Here is an 11,339-nt window from a genome sequence, read left to right on the forward strand (position 1 = left end):
AATTTCATTATATTACCAATAAAAAATTAAACAGGTAAAATATGTATAAGTGGAAGCTTGGTAAGGGCTCTCTGCCTTTTCTTTATCCACATTTTTCTGCTGTTTTGTGATCAGTCAGGGAGCTGAGGTAACTTTGTGTTACAATGGGGTTGAAACACTCAGTGTAACCCCGTGGAGACTCATATCAGATGACTTTTGGTTCTTTGAAACAAATGATGTGTGAAGGACTTCTGGCCTCCAGTCGACCACTTGAGGTTCTTCATCGCCTGGGTCACACCCCAAAAAGTCCAGGTCACGTATTTATAAGTGTAATAAAGACGTAGTAGTATTTGGATCATTTACTAAAGCAGTAGCATGAAAATACACTCAAAGAACCTGAAGTAAAAGTACTCGTTGGTTCTCAGTACACAATATCTTTCAGTATATTTGACATTAAGATGTAGCTGCAGGTGAAAATACGCTGAAATCACTTTAACATCAGATCATACATTTGTGTCACAGTAAATTAAAAATCTTGTGTTGAATCAAAATGATTTTTATGTGATCTGTGAATGGAATGCGTTGGATGTAAATAAAAAAATCAGCTGAGGGGAGTGTCTGAGATAATGATAAACAAAATCCCAAGAAAATCCACCGTCACCTTGTTAAAGAGCAAAGCACAGCAGAGCACTCTCTTTGCTTGTTTCTTAATGAAACCCCTTTTATCTCAAGATTTTATTTTTATTTTTTTTATCAGCTTCTTATTGTGAAAGAGTTAAAAACATGATAGAGGAGATCCAAGCTTGATGATTACTGAGTTCACCTTGACTCCAGATTTCTGAATAAAACAGGCTCTTCAGCTCTGAATGGTTTCGGTCTAACATTTGTTCTGCTCTTTTGCTATTTCATAAACCCAGAGAGTTGACTTACAGGAGCAGTTGTGAGAATGACACGTGATGGAAAATTTGAAGAGACGCACACAAGCACTCGTCATCTCTGACGCACAGGCTCAGTAAAAACCTGTTTAGTGGAATGCAGTTCAACTGGGTGAGTCCGTTCCGCAGAAAGTACCAGAAGGTGCTTCAGGTGTTTCAACAAATCCCTAACCCAGACTCAGGAACAAACATGTCTGTCTTTGGACTTTGAGAGGAAACTTTGGTGCCAGAGACAGTCCACAGAGGCACAAGGAGAAAACACTGAAAGGCTCAGTATAGATTCAAAAGCTGGAAGCAGTTTGAAAACACCTTAAATTATATTCATCTTTATTAGTGACAATATTAGAAAACAGTACAGTGATTACATCTAAATCATGGCACTTTTACAAGTGAGTGTGTGGTGTGTCAGTTTTTCATTGGCTAAAAACTTTTGCCACTAATTACCTTTCCCAGTAATTCACACCTTGTTCTCACATTACATAAAAAAGCAAAAAAACAATCATGAACCCTGTACTAAAGAAAGACAAAGAAAGAGAGGTATTGAGCAATAAAGTTGTGAATTTCACATCATTTACTTTTTATTCTTTTTCTGTGTTGAGGTTTCAAGAAAAGCAGTAATGACTCATTATTCATACATTTTAAACAAATAAGGAAAGAGTCACATTAAAAGGTCAGATTCATTATTTTATTTTCATATTGATCTTTTTAAATCGGGCTGCATTGCTGACTGTCATCTTCAGATGTAATTTGTTTGTATATTTGTAGATATTAACCTGACAGAGAGACTGCTCCATCTCTTCTATAAAACGGAACTTACCTCTTTCTTAAATTTGGAGTTTTTTTCAACAGTAATATTAATAATTACTTATTAATAAATAAGCTGTCAGTGAAATCAACACACAGAGTCCTAAAACAATAGGGAAGTAGAAAGTTAGAGCTCGAGAAACATTTGAATGATTTAGAAAACTTTACTGCTCCACCAACACATTTTGGCTTGTGGCCTTCATCAGGATCATCATCACCGTCATCTTATGCTCTTCTCCGTGGAAGGAGCTGAAGTGTTGCCAGAAATGTCTGATCTGTTTCTGCAAGACACAAAACAGAGCCAACGTGAGAGCAGAAACTTTGCTTCCACATTTCAAATTCAAAGCCAGAATTATTCAGGAGCTGAGGTGCAGGTTTCCTTCTGTCTGAATAGTTAGTGATGTAATTTATCATAATTCACTGTTTTCCAGCAGATGTTAAAGAGGATAGCTGGAATAAATTCTCACATGAGATGTCGATTGATTTGGTGTAGCTCACTGTATTACTCAAAAAAAAAAAAAAAAAAAGGAGTGCCAACTATGTGCGATCGTGGCTCAAGAGTTGGGAGTTCGCCTTGTAATTGGAAGGTTGCTGGTTCGAGCCCTGGCTTGGACAGTCTCGGTCGTTGTGTCCTTGGGCAAGACACTTCGCCCGTTACCTACTGGTGGTGGTCAGAGGGCCCGGTGGTGCCAGTGTCCGGCAGCCTTGCCTCTGTCAGTGTGCCCCAGGGTGGCTGTGGCTACAATGTAGCTTGCCATCACCAGTGTGTGAATGTGTGTGTGAATGGGTGGATGACTGAATGTGTAAAGCACTTTGGGGTCCTTAGTGACTAGTAAAGCACTATACAAATACAGGCCATTTACCATTTACTTATAAGGTATTATACAAAAGAAGTGCAAACGCCTGCTGTGTTACAGTGCTGAACTGAGACTCTCGAGCTTGACTACAGATTCCTGAATAAAACAGGCTCTTCAGCTCTGACTGATTTTGAGTCTAACATTTGTTCTGCTCTTTAGGTATTTAAATTAACCCAGAGAATTGGGCAGTTGGGTTAGGAGCAGTTGTGAGAATGACACGTGTACTAATGGAAAATTTTAATAGATACACGGAAGCATTCATCATCTCTGAGTGGGTGTCAGAGATGATGGAATGCAGTTCAACCAGGTGACTCAGGTTGTCAGAAAGTAGCCTACCAGAAGGTGCCACAGTGCTTAACAGTTCAACATATCCCAGACCCTGGACAGGTCACCAGTCTGTTACAGGGCTAACACATAGAGACAGAAAACCACATTCACATTAAAAAGACATGTGCGCACACACACACACACACACACCACACACACACACACACACACACACACACACACAAATAGAGATGTGTGTGTGTGTGTGGTGTGTGTGTGTGGGGGGGGGGGGATTCTTAGCTCAACTGTTGGCTTACAATATCATGATGTGCAAGCTTTTCTCCCACATGAGCCCCAGACATAAAGCAAGCATGAACCTAACAGCATGCCTCCAAAAAAAACCTTAAAGGAAAATACAATGAAAACCAGTTTCAAAAGTGAAATGTTTAACAAAATACATGTAAAAATAAAATAAATGTGTTTAAGAGGCTCACAAACTATCAGGAGAAAATATGTGTAAAAAGGTGTGAAAAGAGCAGCTGAGACTGAACCAAAGGGATTCGTTCAGGTTCAGTCGTCGGTCTCTGGAAGATTCTCGAATCACCGGCGAGAGCTGAAGCCACAACAGGGCCGTCGACGACGACAGCCAGGTCCCGCAGTCGTCTGCGGCTCTGTGGGTGAATAAAGAGTATACGTCCGGAGAAAATGCTCCTCACTTTGTACAACCGGCAGGCCCCGCTCTATCTCTTGGAAACGAACAATGGGGCACCTGTGGACTCTACTCTACGTCATCGTTGGAGCTACCCAAGGTAATTATTATCATAAAGATTATTTTTGCTTGGGGGTTGGGGTTGTTTCGTAACGCCAGGCAACGTTTGCTGAACATCTACTGTCGTCTTCGGTAAGACCTTCGTGCGTGGCCTGTTTTAAGTCTAAATGTGGTCGTTTTAGACGTCTTTTCAACTTCAAAGTTAGACTAATTTCAGACATGTTTTTATAACGTGTCTGTTACTGAGCTCTCAGAGGTTTTTAAACACTATACAAGAGCAGTTTCGCAATGTTAAACCCATGAAGTGGGATGTGCTAGTAATAAAATAACTTATTAACACTTTGATGTTTCGTAATTATTAAGCATTCACGGGATAATTGTATTTATATTGTATTGCATCTGTTATCATAATTATTATTGTTGTTTTGTTAGTAGAAGTGAGTATGAGACTTAAGGTATTATACAGATGAAGTACAAACGCCTGCCGTGTCACAGTCCTGAACAGCGGAGTTCATCAATCTTTAAATACAGTTCTTTAAGCAAAAATGTCCATGAAAACGACGCAGTAAATAAGTGAGGAAGGTCCGATAAAAAACGTTTTTCTGGAAACAAAAAAGGGCAGAAATCTGTGGCCAAAAGCAGAAGAGAGTAAAATGAGTGAAAGGAGAACGAAATAAAATACAAAACCCTGTTGATCGTGGTGTGAGCCCGTAAACAGCCCGGTGTGTCTAAAATAATGTTGAAAATCATCCCTAAATAAAATTATAAGCAAAGAGATAGGTAAAAGAAACTAAAATGAAAATAGAAAAAATGAAATGTTAAACAAAAACATATTAAAAGGTAAAATAAGTGTGTGTAAGAGGCTCACAAAGAATGAGGAGAATATGTCTAAAAAGAGCAGCTGAGACTGAACCAAAAGGTTTCCTCCGTGGAAGAGTCTCTGCTTACCGTCACAAGCTGAGGCAAAACGTCCCCCTGTCCACACCGAAGCCGAGAAACGCCGCGGACGCCAACGACGTCCACTCAATGTTCAGAACATCGCCGCGATGAATGTCTATAGTCTGTATCGAGGGTTTAATGTCGTGGTGCGGGACCTATCCATCCCGGCGTTAACTCCCTAACTAGAGTTCGGGAGGAGTCTACACAGCAAAATCCGAAGTGTTGATGTGAGTTAAAATTACTGGTGTTAAAAATTTCGAGTTGAAAAGTGTTGGTTTGAGAGTTACAGTAACACTAACGGTGCTGAAAAAGCTCTGTAGCCGGAGTTATTTCAAAGAGTCAATACTATAACACTCATTTGGAGTTGATTTCCACATCCGGGTTTTTCGCGCTCATGGGCATGAGGAGTCCGCCAGAAGTTTGCTGTCAAGATCGAGGAGGTTGTTCAGGTAAGAACTATACAACAAGACCTATGTTATTTTATCATTATTAAATATTGTAACTAACTAGCCTATAACATTATTTATCAGAAGCATGCAATATTTTCCTAATGTGGAGTGTATTCATCTGCGGTAAGAGATGGGATTCGTTAGCTTAGGTAGCTAAACTATCCTCTATAACAAGTTAATATTGCAGCGAAAATAAATGCGTGCTCAATATAATTCTCAATTCTAGTTAGTTCTAATGTCATAAGAGAAATGCTTTCCAGTGTTCAATGCTTATTAAATGAAACGAGGGAGGAGTTAGCTATCCTCTGGATATGTTAAATGTAATGTTAAAATTTGAATTTGTGGTAGCCTAGCTGGCAGCTAAGACAAATGCGTTTAGCCCACTGCTTTTAAGGGAAGCGAACATTCGCCTCAGAAATATCCTATTTAAAAGTGAACTAAACAATCACATGGAGACGTTCAAGTCAAGTTTTGGAAAGCGTCAAGATAGGCTAATTACACGTGCTACCAGCGAGTTTAGCAGTAGCCTAGCCTACAAATCTTTGAAGTGGCAGGGGGTTATGGAATTCTGTTAGATGTTAGTGACCAAGCAAGGCGCGCTGCGTTTGTGCATGGATTGCTTGCTAACGGTTAGGATATATCATACATGTTGTAGTAGGCCTAATCTAAGGGAACATTTTCCCCTTTTCTACAGTTTTAGTGAAATAGGCTACCATCCAGTGTTTAAGACAAAGCGGTATAACGACTGAGGGTCGTTGACGTCGCCTCCACTGATAATCCTAGCATGTCGTGTCACAAAACAACCACCACAAAGTAGCAACTAGCCAGACGGCTGTGCATGTGTCAGAAACTCCCGATATAAATGTAAGACTTGCACTCATTAATTTACAGTATAAGGGATATTTGTTGTCATAAGTGAAAGCGTGATGAAGGCAGGTGTGCGTTCAACAGGAAATTTTATGTGGATTATCATCCTGACATGGTTTAAACAGAGATGCTTTTCCCCAAGTAGGCTACAGCGATTTACTCGCAACATAGCAGAACTAAGTATCTAGCCTGCGTGCAGACGAGAAGATCGCCGTTGTCGTCTTATAAACATGTGGATGGGTGGATAATTCATTGGATGCTATTTCTGTGTACCCAAGTTCAGCTATTTTAGTGTGCAGGGGGAAGCCAAATTATGTTCCTGAGGTTGAAGTGGTCTGTCACCCCTTCACAGATCATCACACAATGTATAGCCTAATATTTTCTTAAAGTTGTCCGGATTTGTTGCCACTTAAGCTATGGTTTAAATATATGGTAAAAAATATTCTGTGCCCCCTTCTCTCCACCAGGTGCTGTTGTAAGACATGTTGCTGACAGTGAAATACCTCAATGTAAAGAAGTACATTAAATTGCACGCAGGATTCACTTATCTAGAATTCATCAGTGAAGGTAAGATAACCTGGCAGAACAAAATTTGTTGCACATGTATCAGTTCATCATGTTTGCATCTCATCTATTTAAAAAACGAATTAAATGTTAACACATTTTATTTTAATGTGTGACATTAAAAACAGTACAGAGCAGTAGGCCTAGGCCTATATTGTTGCTGCAGACTTGTCTAATTTAACCATTTTAAAGACAGGTAAAACAGCTGTTAATAAATATTAGCTAAATAAAAAAGTCAAAATTCGTTTTTAAAAAAGTTTTTCAGGCGTTTTAGGTGACATTATGCTTATCTTTTTGTAAAGCCAAAACCAAGTTTGGACTTCCGGATGCTGCTGACCTTGATATTTTCGATGAAACTGACACAGCTGTCGAAGAAGACATTTTTCTGGAGTTACTGGAGGCCCAACCAGACCTATGCCTGACAATACGTGAAAAGATTTCAGATGAAGGTAAATGTTATCATAACTTAAATTTTCATAGTATAGCCCACTCAATGTAGAGCCGAGTTCTTTTGCTCTTGATGCAGATGACATTGACCTGTCTTCATGCAATATACATGACAGTGGACAGGGCTGGGTCATATTTGTATAGAATGTTGTCTGAACATGAACATTGAAATTGTGTTATTAATGGCATTGTGGAGTAGCCTAAAGAAAGTTAACCAAATCATCTCTCCCAAAGATTTTTGTCCTTTAGCTCATTCCACACCATCCTCCTCGGATACATTATCTTCCCTCACGGACACTATATCACTTTCATCAAGTGACAGTGACCTCAGGGAAAAGGGCATTCCTGCAGGCCGCAGTAGATCCAGCAAAGACAGTTCTGCACCAAATGTTTCTGTGTCAGAGGCTGCAAAAGAGGTAATTGAGAACAGAAAATGTCTTTTGTATTTTTGAGTTGACACCATTTATACTGTAGATTGTTATACAAATTGAAATTCAAAACATGGTGGTTCCCAACTTGCCCTGTATGAAAAAATGTTAGTAGAAGTTAGTGCTTCTTGCTAGATATGTCTTTCACAGGTTTGTTGACATTCCTCTAAACTTTCACCTTTACTGACAAACAAGTTTTTATTGTTATTATTTTCCCTTTTATATGAGCAGATGGTTAAAAATGCCTTGACTAGGAAACCTGGTGGAGAGGAAATTCTTGAAGAATACAATGCCGAAAATTCACTGAGCCACCGCACCCGGCGGCAGCTTGTTAACATATTGGCAAGTGATATGACTGAGAGACATGGGTAAGAGTAATAGTACCTAATAAAAAAGTAAAGATGGGCCATATGGAATATTCTTGTAATGTATACTGCAGTAAAGACACATACTTCTGATTTAACATTGTCAATTGTATTTCCTCTATAGCAGAATTCCCTCCCGTAAGCAAAAGGAGAAATATGCCCTTGGAATAATTACACTCTTTCCCTCATTGAAGGATCCATTTTCTCCAAACGGCTATGTAAGTCATGCAGTGATTGTAAAACAGCACATTATTTAGTTTTCATCATGGAATAATTACATCAGCTAAATGATTTAAAAGAAAAATCTTAATTCCTCTTTCGTAATAACTATTGTCATAAAACTGTATTGAAATTGAGGATGTTGTTTAACATGTATTGCACCTGTTACATGATAATAGTCCTTGGGTTTCTTTTTGCTGAATCTGCAAAGTCTGTAAGATCGCATTTGATGTTTATTTTTCATCTATGTTTAAATGTGACAGGAGCATTTCTACGACGGAGTGAAAGGCACTGGATATGTAGCGTGGCGCCTCAAAACCATGTCCAGGTCTACAACCAAACGGCCAGTGAAGGAAGTCCCAGTGCATCAAGAACAAGGGCCTAAGCGCAGAAGATTAGCAACCACATTGCCTCAGCAACTTGATGGAGATGCCTGCAAGGAGGCCATCTCATTTCTTGTTCACTCTCCTGATGAAGCAAGTGTATTTCAGAAGATGAAAATGACGTTCCAACATCGCCAGGATCTGGTGCATGATCCACAAAGAACTGCAGATGTCTTCAAAACATTTCCACGCTTTTTGGATGTCAAAGGACTAGTAAGTCAAATCACTTGATATTTTCAACTGTTAATCCTTTTTTTTTTGTTTTGCTGATGTGGATGGCAACAGTAAAAGATGTGATCATTGGTCATCCCAGTCAGGCTATATCCCATATTGGTCAAAATCACATTGCAATGTAAACAATGTTGAGCACTGTCTTTATGTCCTGTGTGTATGATGAACAGGTCAATCAAGACTTCCTGCTGCTGTTTGGTGCTGAAACAGCCACCAAGTTGCTTGAGAAGTGGGACACGTCATTCAAGCCAAAGGTTATTAAAGAAGCCAAACAGCTGACTCAGTCAACTGACCTGTGTCGTTTGATAAAAGCTGCTGAGAAACCAACAGAGAGTGATGCAAATGGTAGGCGTCGCACCATGCTTGTTTGATTTTAATAATATTTATTTTTACCTGTCATTTTGAAATTGTTTTATAAATTCAACCATACACAGACTGGGACAGTGACATGGCCTCTCTGCTGCTACTCCTTCAACTTTTGCCACCCACAGCTGGACGAAAGAGGAGAACCAAAATAAGTCCAACTGATGCAGCACACAAAATGGTGCACTTTCACAAGGTAAATATGTTGTCTCACTTTTTAAAATCCTACAAAACACTTTTTCAGTTTTTGCACTTTTTAGTTTTCCTCTCCATGAAGTATGTGTCTTAGTATTTTGTAATAAGTTAGCAAGGCACATAATGTCAAACTGAATGAATGGTTCATACTCAGCAAGTATAAGCTAGGCCTATATGTCAATATCTCATTTGTTTTTAGTCATGCTGCAGCATTGATGAACACTTGCAAGCAAGAGATGGTAAACAACCATACATCCTCGCTGTTGGTCGAACCCAGAACAGCATTGACACCTTCTACATCGCAGTGGACAAACAGCTCATCCCCTGCCAAGCCACCAGCTCACTCAGTGCTTTTGATGAACTTTTCAAATCCCACTATGTGTTCAACTTATCTTACGACGAGTCACTGGTTCATCTCTACAGTTTTGTGCAGACCACCATATTCAACATTGATGCCACCTCAACAGATGAGTCACCACGTGTTCGTGAGTTGCGTGCCAAAATGTTGAATGAGAACCATGTTTAAATGTTTTATCTGTCAAACTCTGCATAGCACCAGTCAGGCTTTGATAAGTCATTTGCGACTAGGTCACAGTTTTTATCCAAGCACCAAATTTAAGTTGGCTTGTTCACAAGATGGTTGCAGCCGTCAGTTCACTACATATTCTGGTTTAAAAAAACATTTAAATAGTGTTCATGATGAAGATTGTTGTCAAAGTGGTGATGCAGAACCCTCAGAGTCATTTCAAGCTGATTTTGACAGATTACAAGATACAGACATAGCAGTTGCAGGAACAAGTGTTACTCAGAGCCTAGAGGTTGGGTGTTCTGAAAACAATGGGTCAGGTCAAAGAATTAAAAAAAATTCTGAAGCAATTTGCACTAAAATTATTGGTAAACTCAATGGTAGTGGTTTGGCAAATAGTTTTGTGTCATCACTTGTTTGTGATTTGGAAGATTTTGCTGATGGACTGCACTGTGAGTTTAAACATAAAGTACTGAACGTTGTGCCAACAGAAAATCCTGTTAGATCTCCAGTGGAAAAATGTCTTGAGACTTTTGACAATCCAGTTGAGAAGTTCGACACTGAAGCTAAAAGAAAGTCATATTTCCGTGAAAAATGGGGAATTGTGGATCCAGTGGAAAAGACTTTAGGAATACGCTATGATACAAGGTTAAATAAAAAATCAGGCACTTATGACCAGGTACCAGTAAAAGACACTTTTGTGTACATTCCAATTTTGGAAACAATCAAATTTATATGTCGCAATTCTTATATTTGCGAGCTGCTTGCTAAACTATGTGTATCAAAAGAAGACAGATATGAAGACTTTTGTGATGGGAGTTACTATAAGTCTCATCCATTGTTTTCAAAACCACAGACTTCTTTGCAAATTCAGCTTTATTATGATGACTTTGAGACTGCTAATCCACTTGGTTCCAAACGTGGTGTTCACAAAGTTGGTGCAATCTATTTTGTCCTCAGAAATCTGCCTCCAAAGTTAAATTCTGCATTGATGAACATTCATTTGGTTGCATTGTTTCATGCAGAAGATGTGAAAAAAATACGGCTTTGATCCTATTTTACAGCCTCTGATTGATGACATAAAGTTTTTGGAGAGCCATAGCATTGATTTACCCTTCTCATCTGAAAAGGTCCATGGCACTATATGTCAGATAACTGGGGACAACTTGGGGATGCACTCAATTTTGGGTTTGTTGAGTCTTTCAGTGGACGTTACTTTTGTCGTTTGTGTTTAATTGCAAAACAGGATGCACAGAGTGTGTATACTGAGGATGATCCAAAGATCATCTTACGAGGGAAAGAACTTTTTGAAATGCACTGCAGTGAGTTGCAATCTGATCCTCAAAAGCTACATGTGTTTGGCTTAAGAAAGAATTCTACACTGAACACTCTTCAATTCTTTCATGTTTGCCAGAACTTTTCCTTGGACATTATGCATGATATTCTCGAAGGGGTAGCACAATATGAGATAAAGTTACTGTTGGAATATCTGTCAGACAATTTTCTGCCGAAACCTGCTCTTTTGTCACGGATCTATGCTTTTGACTATGGCTACTTGGAGAGCAAAAATCGTCCAACAAGGGTGAACTTAGACAGTAGTGGTAATAGTATAGGTCTTAACTCCATTCAGACTCTTTGTCTGATAAGAAACATTCCTTTAATTTTGGTGATATTGTGCCAGAAGGAAATCAGAACTGGACTATGCTATTGCTATTGTTGCAAATAATTAACATCATATTCTCTCCATCTGTT

The 11,339-nt window shown here is 39.1% G+C and overlaps 1 protein-coding gene and 1 long non-coding RNA gene across 3 annotated transcripts; one reads left to right on the forward strand and one right to left on the reverse strand.

Annotated features, from left to right (window-relative positions):
• Positions 1 to 1,470: 1,470 nt before the first annotated feature.
• Positions 1,471 to 4,689, reverse strand: LOC120718823. The gene is made up of 2 exons (XR_005692564.1): positions 4,560 to 4,689; positions 1,471 to 1,999 (listed from the first exon to the last, which is right to left on the reverse strand). It is a non-coding gene; the product is annotated as an uncharacterized LOC120718823 (long non-coding RNA).
• Positions 4,690 to 4,733: 44 nt separating this feature from the next.
• Positions 4,734 to 11,095, forward strand: LOC120718822. Of its 2 annotated transcripts, none has more exons than XM_040007537.1 (9): positions 4,734 to 6,433; positions 6,733 to 6,879; positions 7,112 to 7,293; positions 7,537 to 7,673; positions 7,795 to 7,888; positions 8,153 to 8,485; positions 8,674 to 8,848; positions 8,938 to 9,062; positions 9,261 to 11,095. In XM_040007537.1, the coding sequence occupies exons 1-9, from the start codon at positions 6,349 to 6,351 to the stop codon at positions 9,585 to 9,587; spliced, it is 1,605 nt and encodes a 534-aa protein (XP_039863471.1). In that variant the 5' UTR covers positions 4,734 to 6,348; the 3' UTR covers positions 9,588 to 11,095. The 2 variants fall into 2 exon arrangements, with proteins under 2 accessions (XP_039863471.1, XP_039863472.1); XM_040007538.1 differs by having other exon boundaries at positions 7,798 to 7,888.
• Positions 11,096 to 11,339: the final 244 nt, after the last annotated feature.

The sequence above is a fragment of the Simochromis diagramma genome, unplaced genomic scaffold (genome assembly GCF_900408965.1).
Source record: "Simochromis diagramma unplaced genomic scaffold, fSimDia1.1 OVJJ01000664.1, whole genome shotgun sequence".
Classification (NCBI taxonomy): Eukaryota; Metazoa; Chordata; class Actinopteri; order Cichliformes; family Cichlidae; genus Simochromis; species Simochromis diagramma.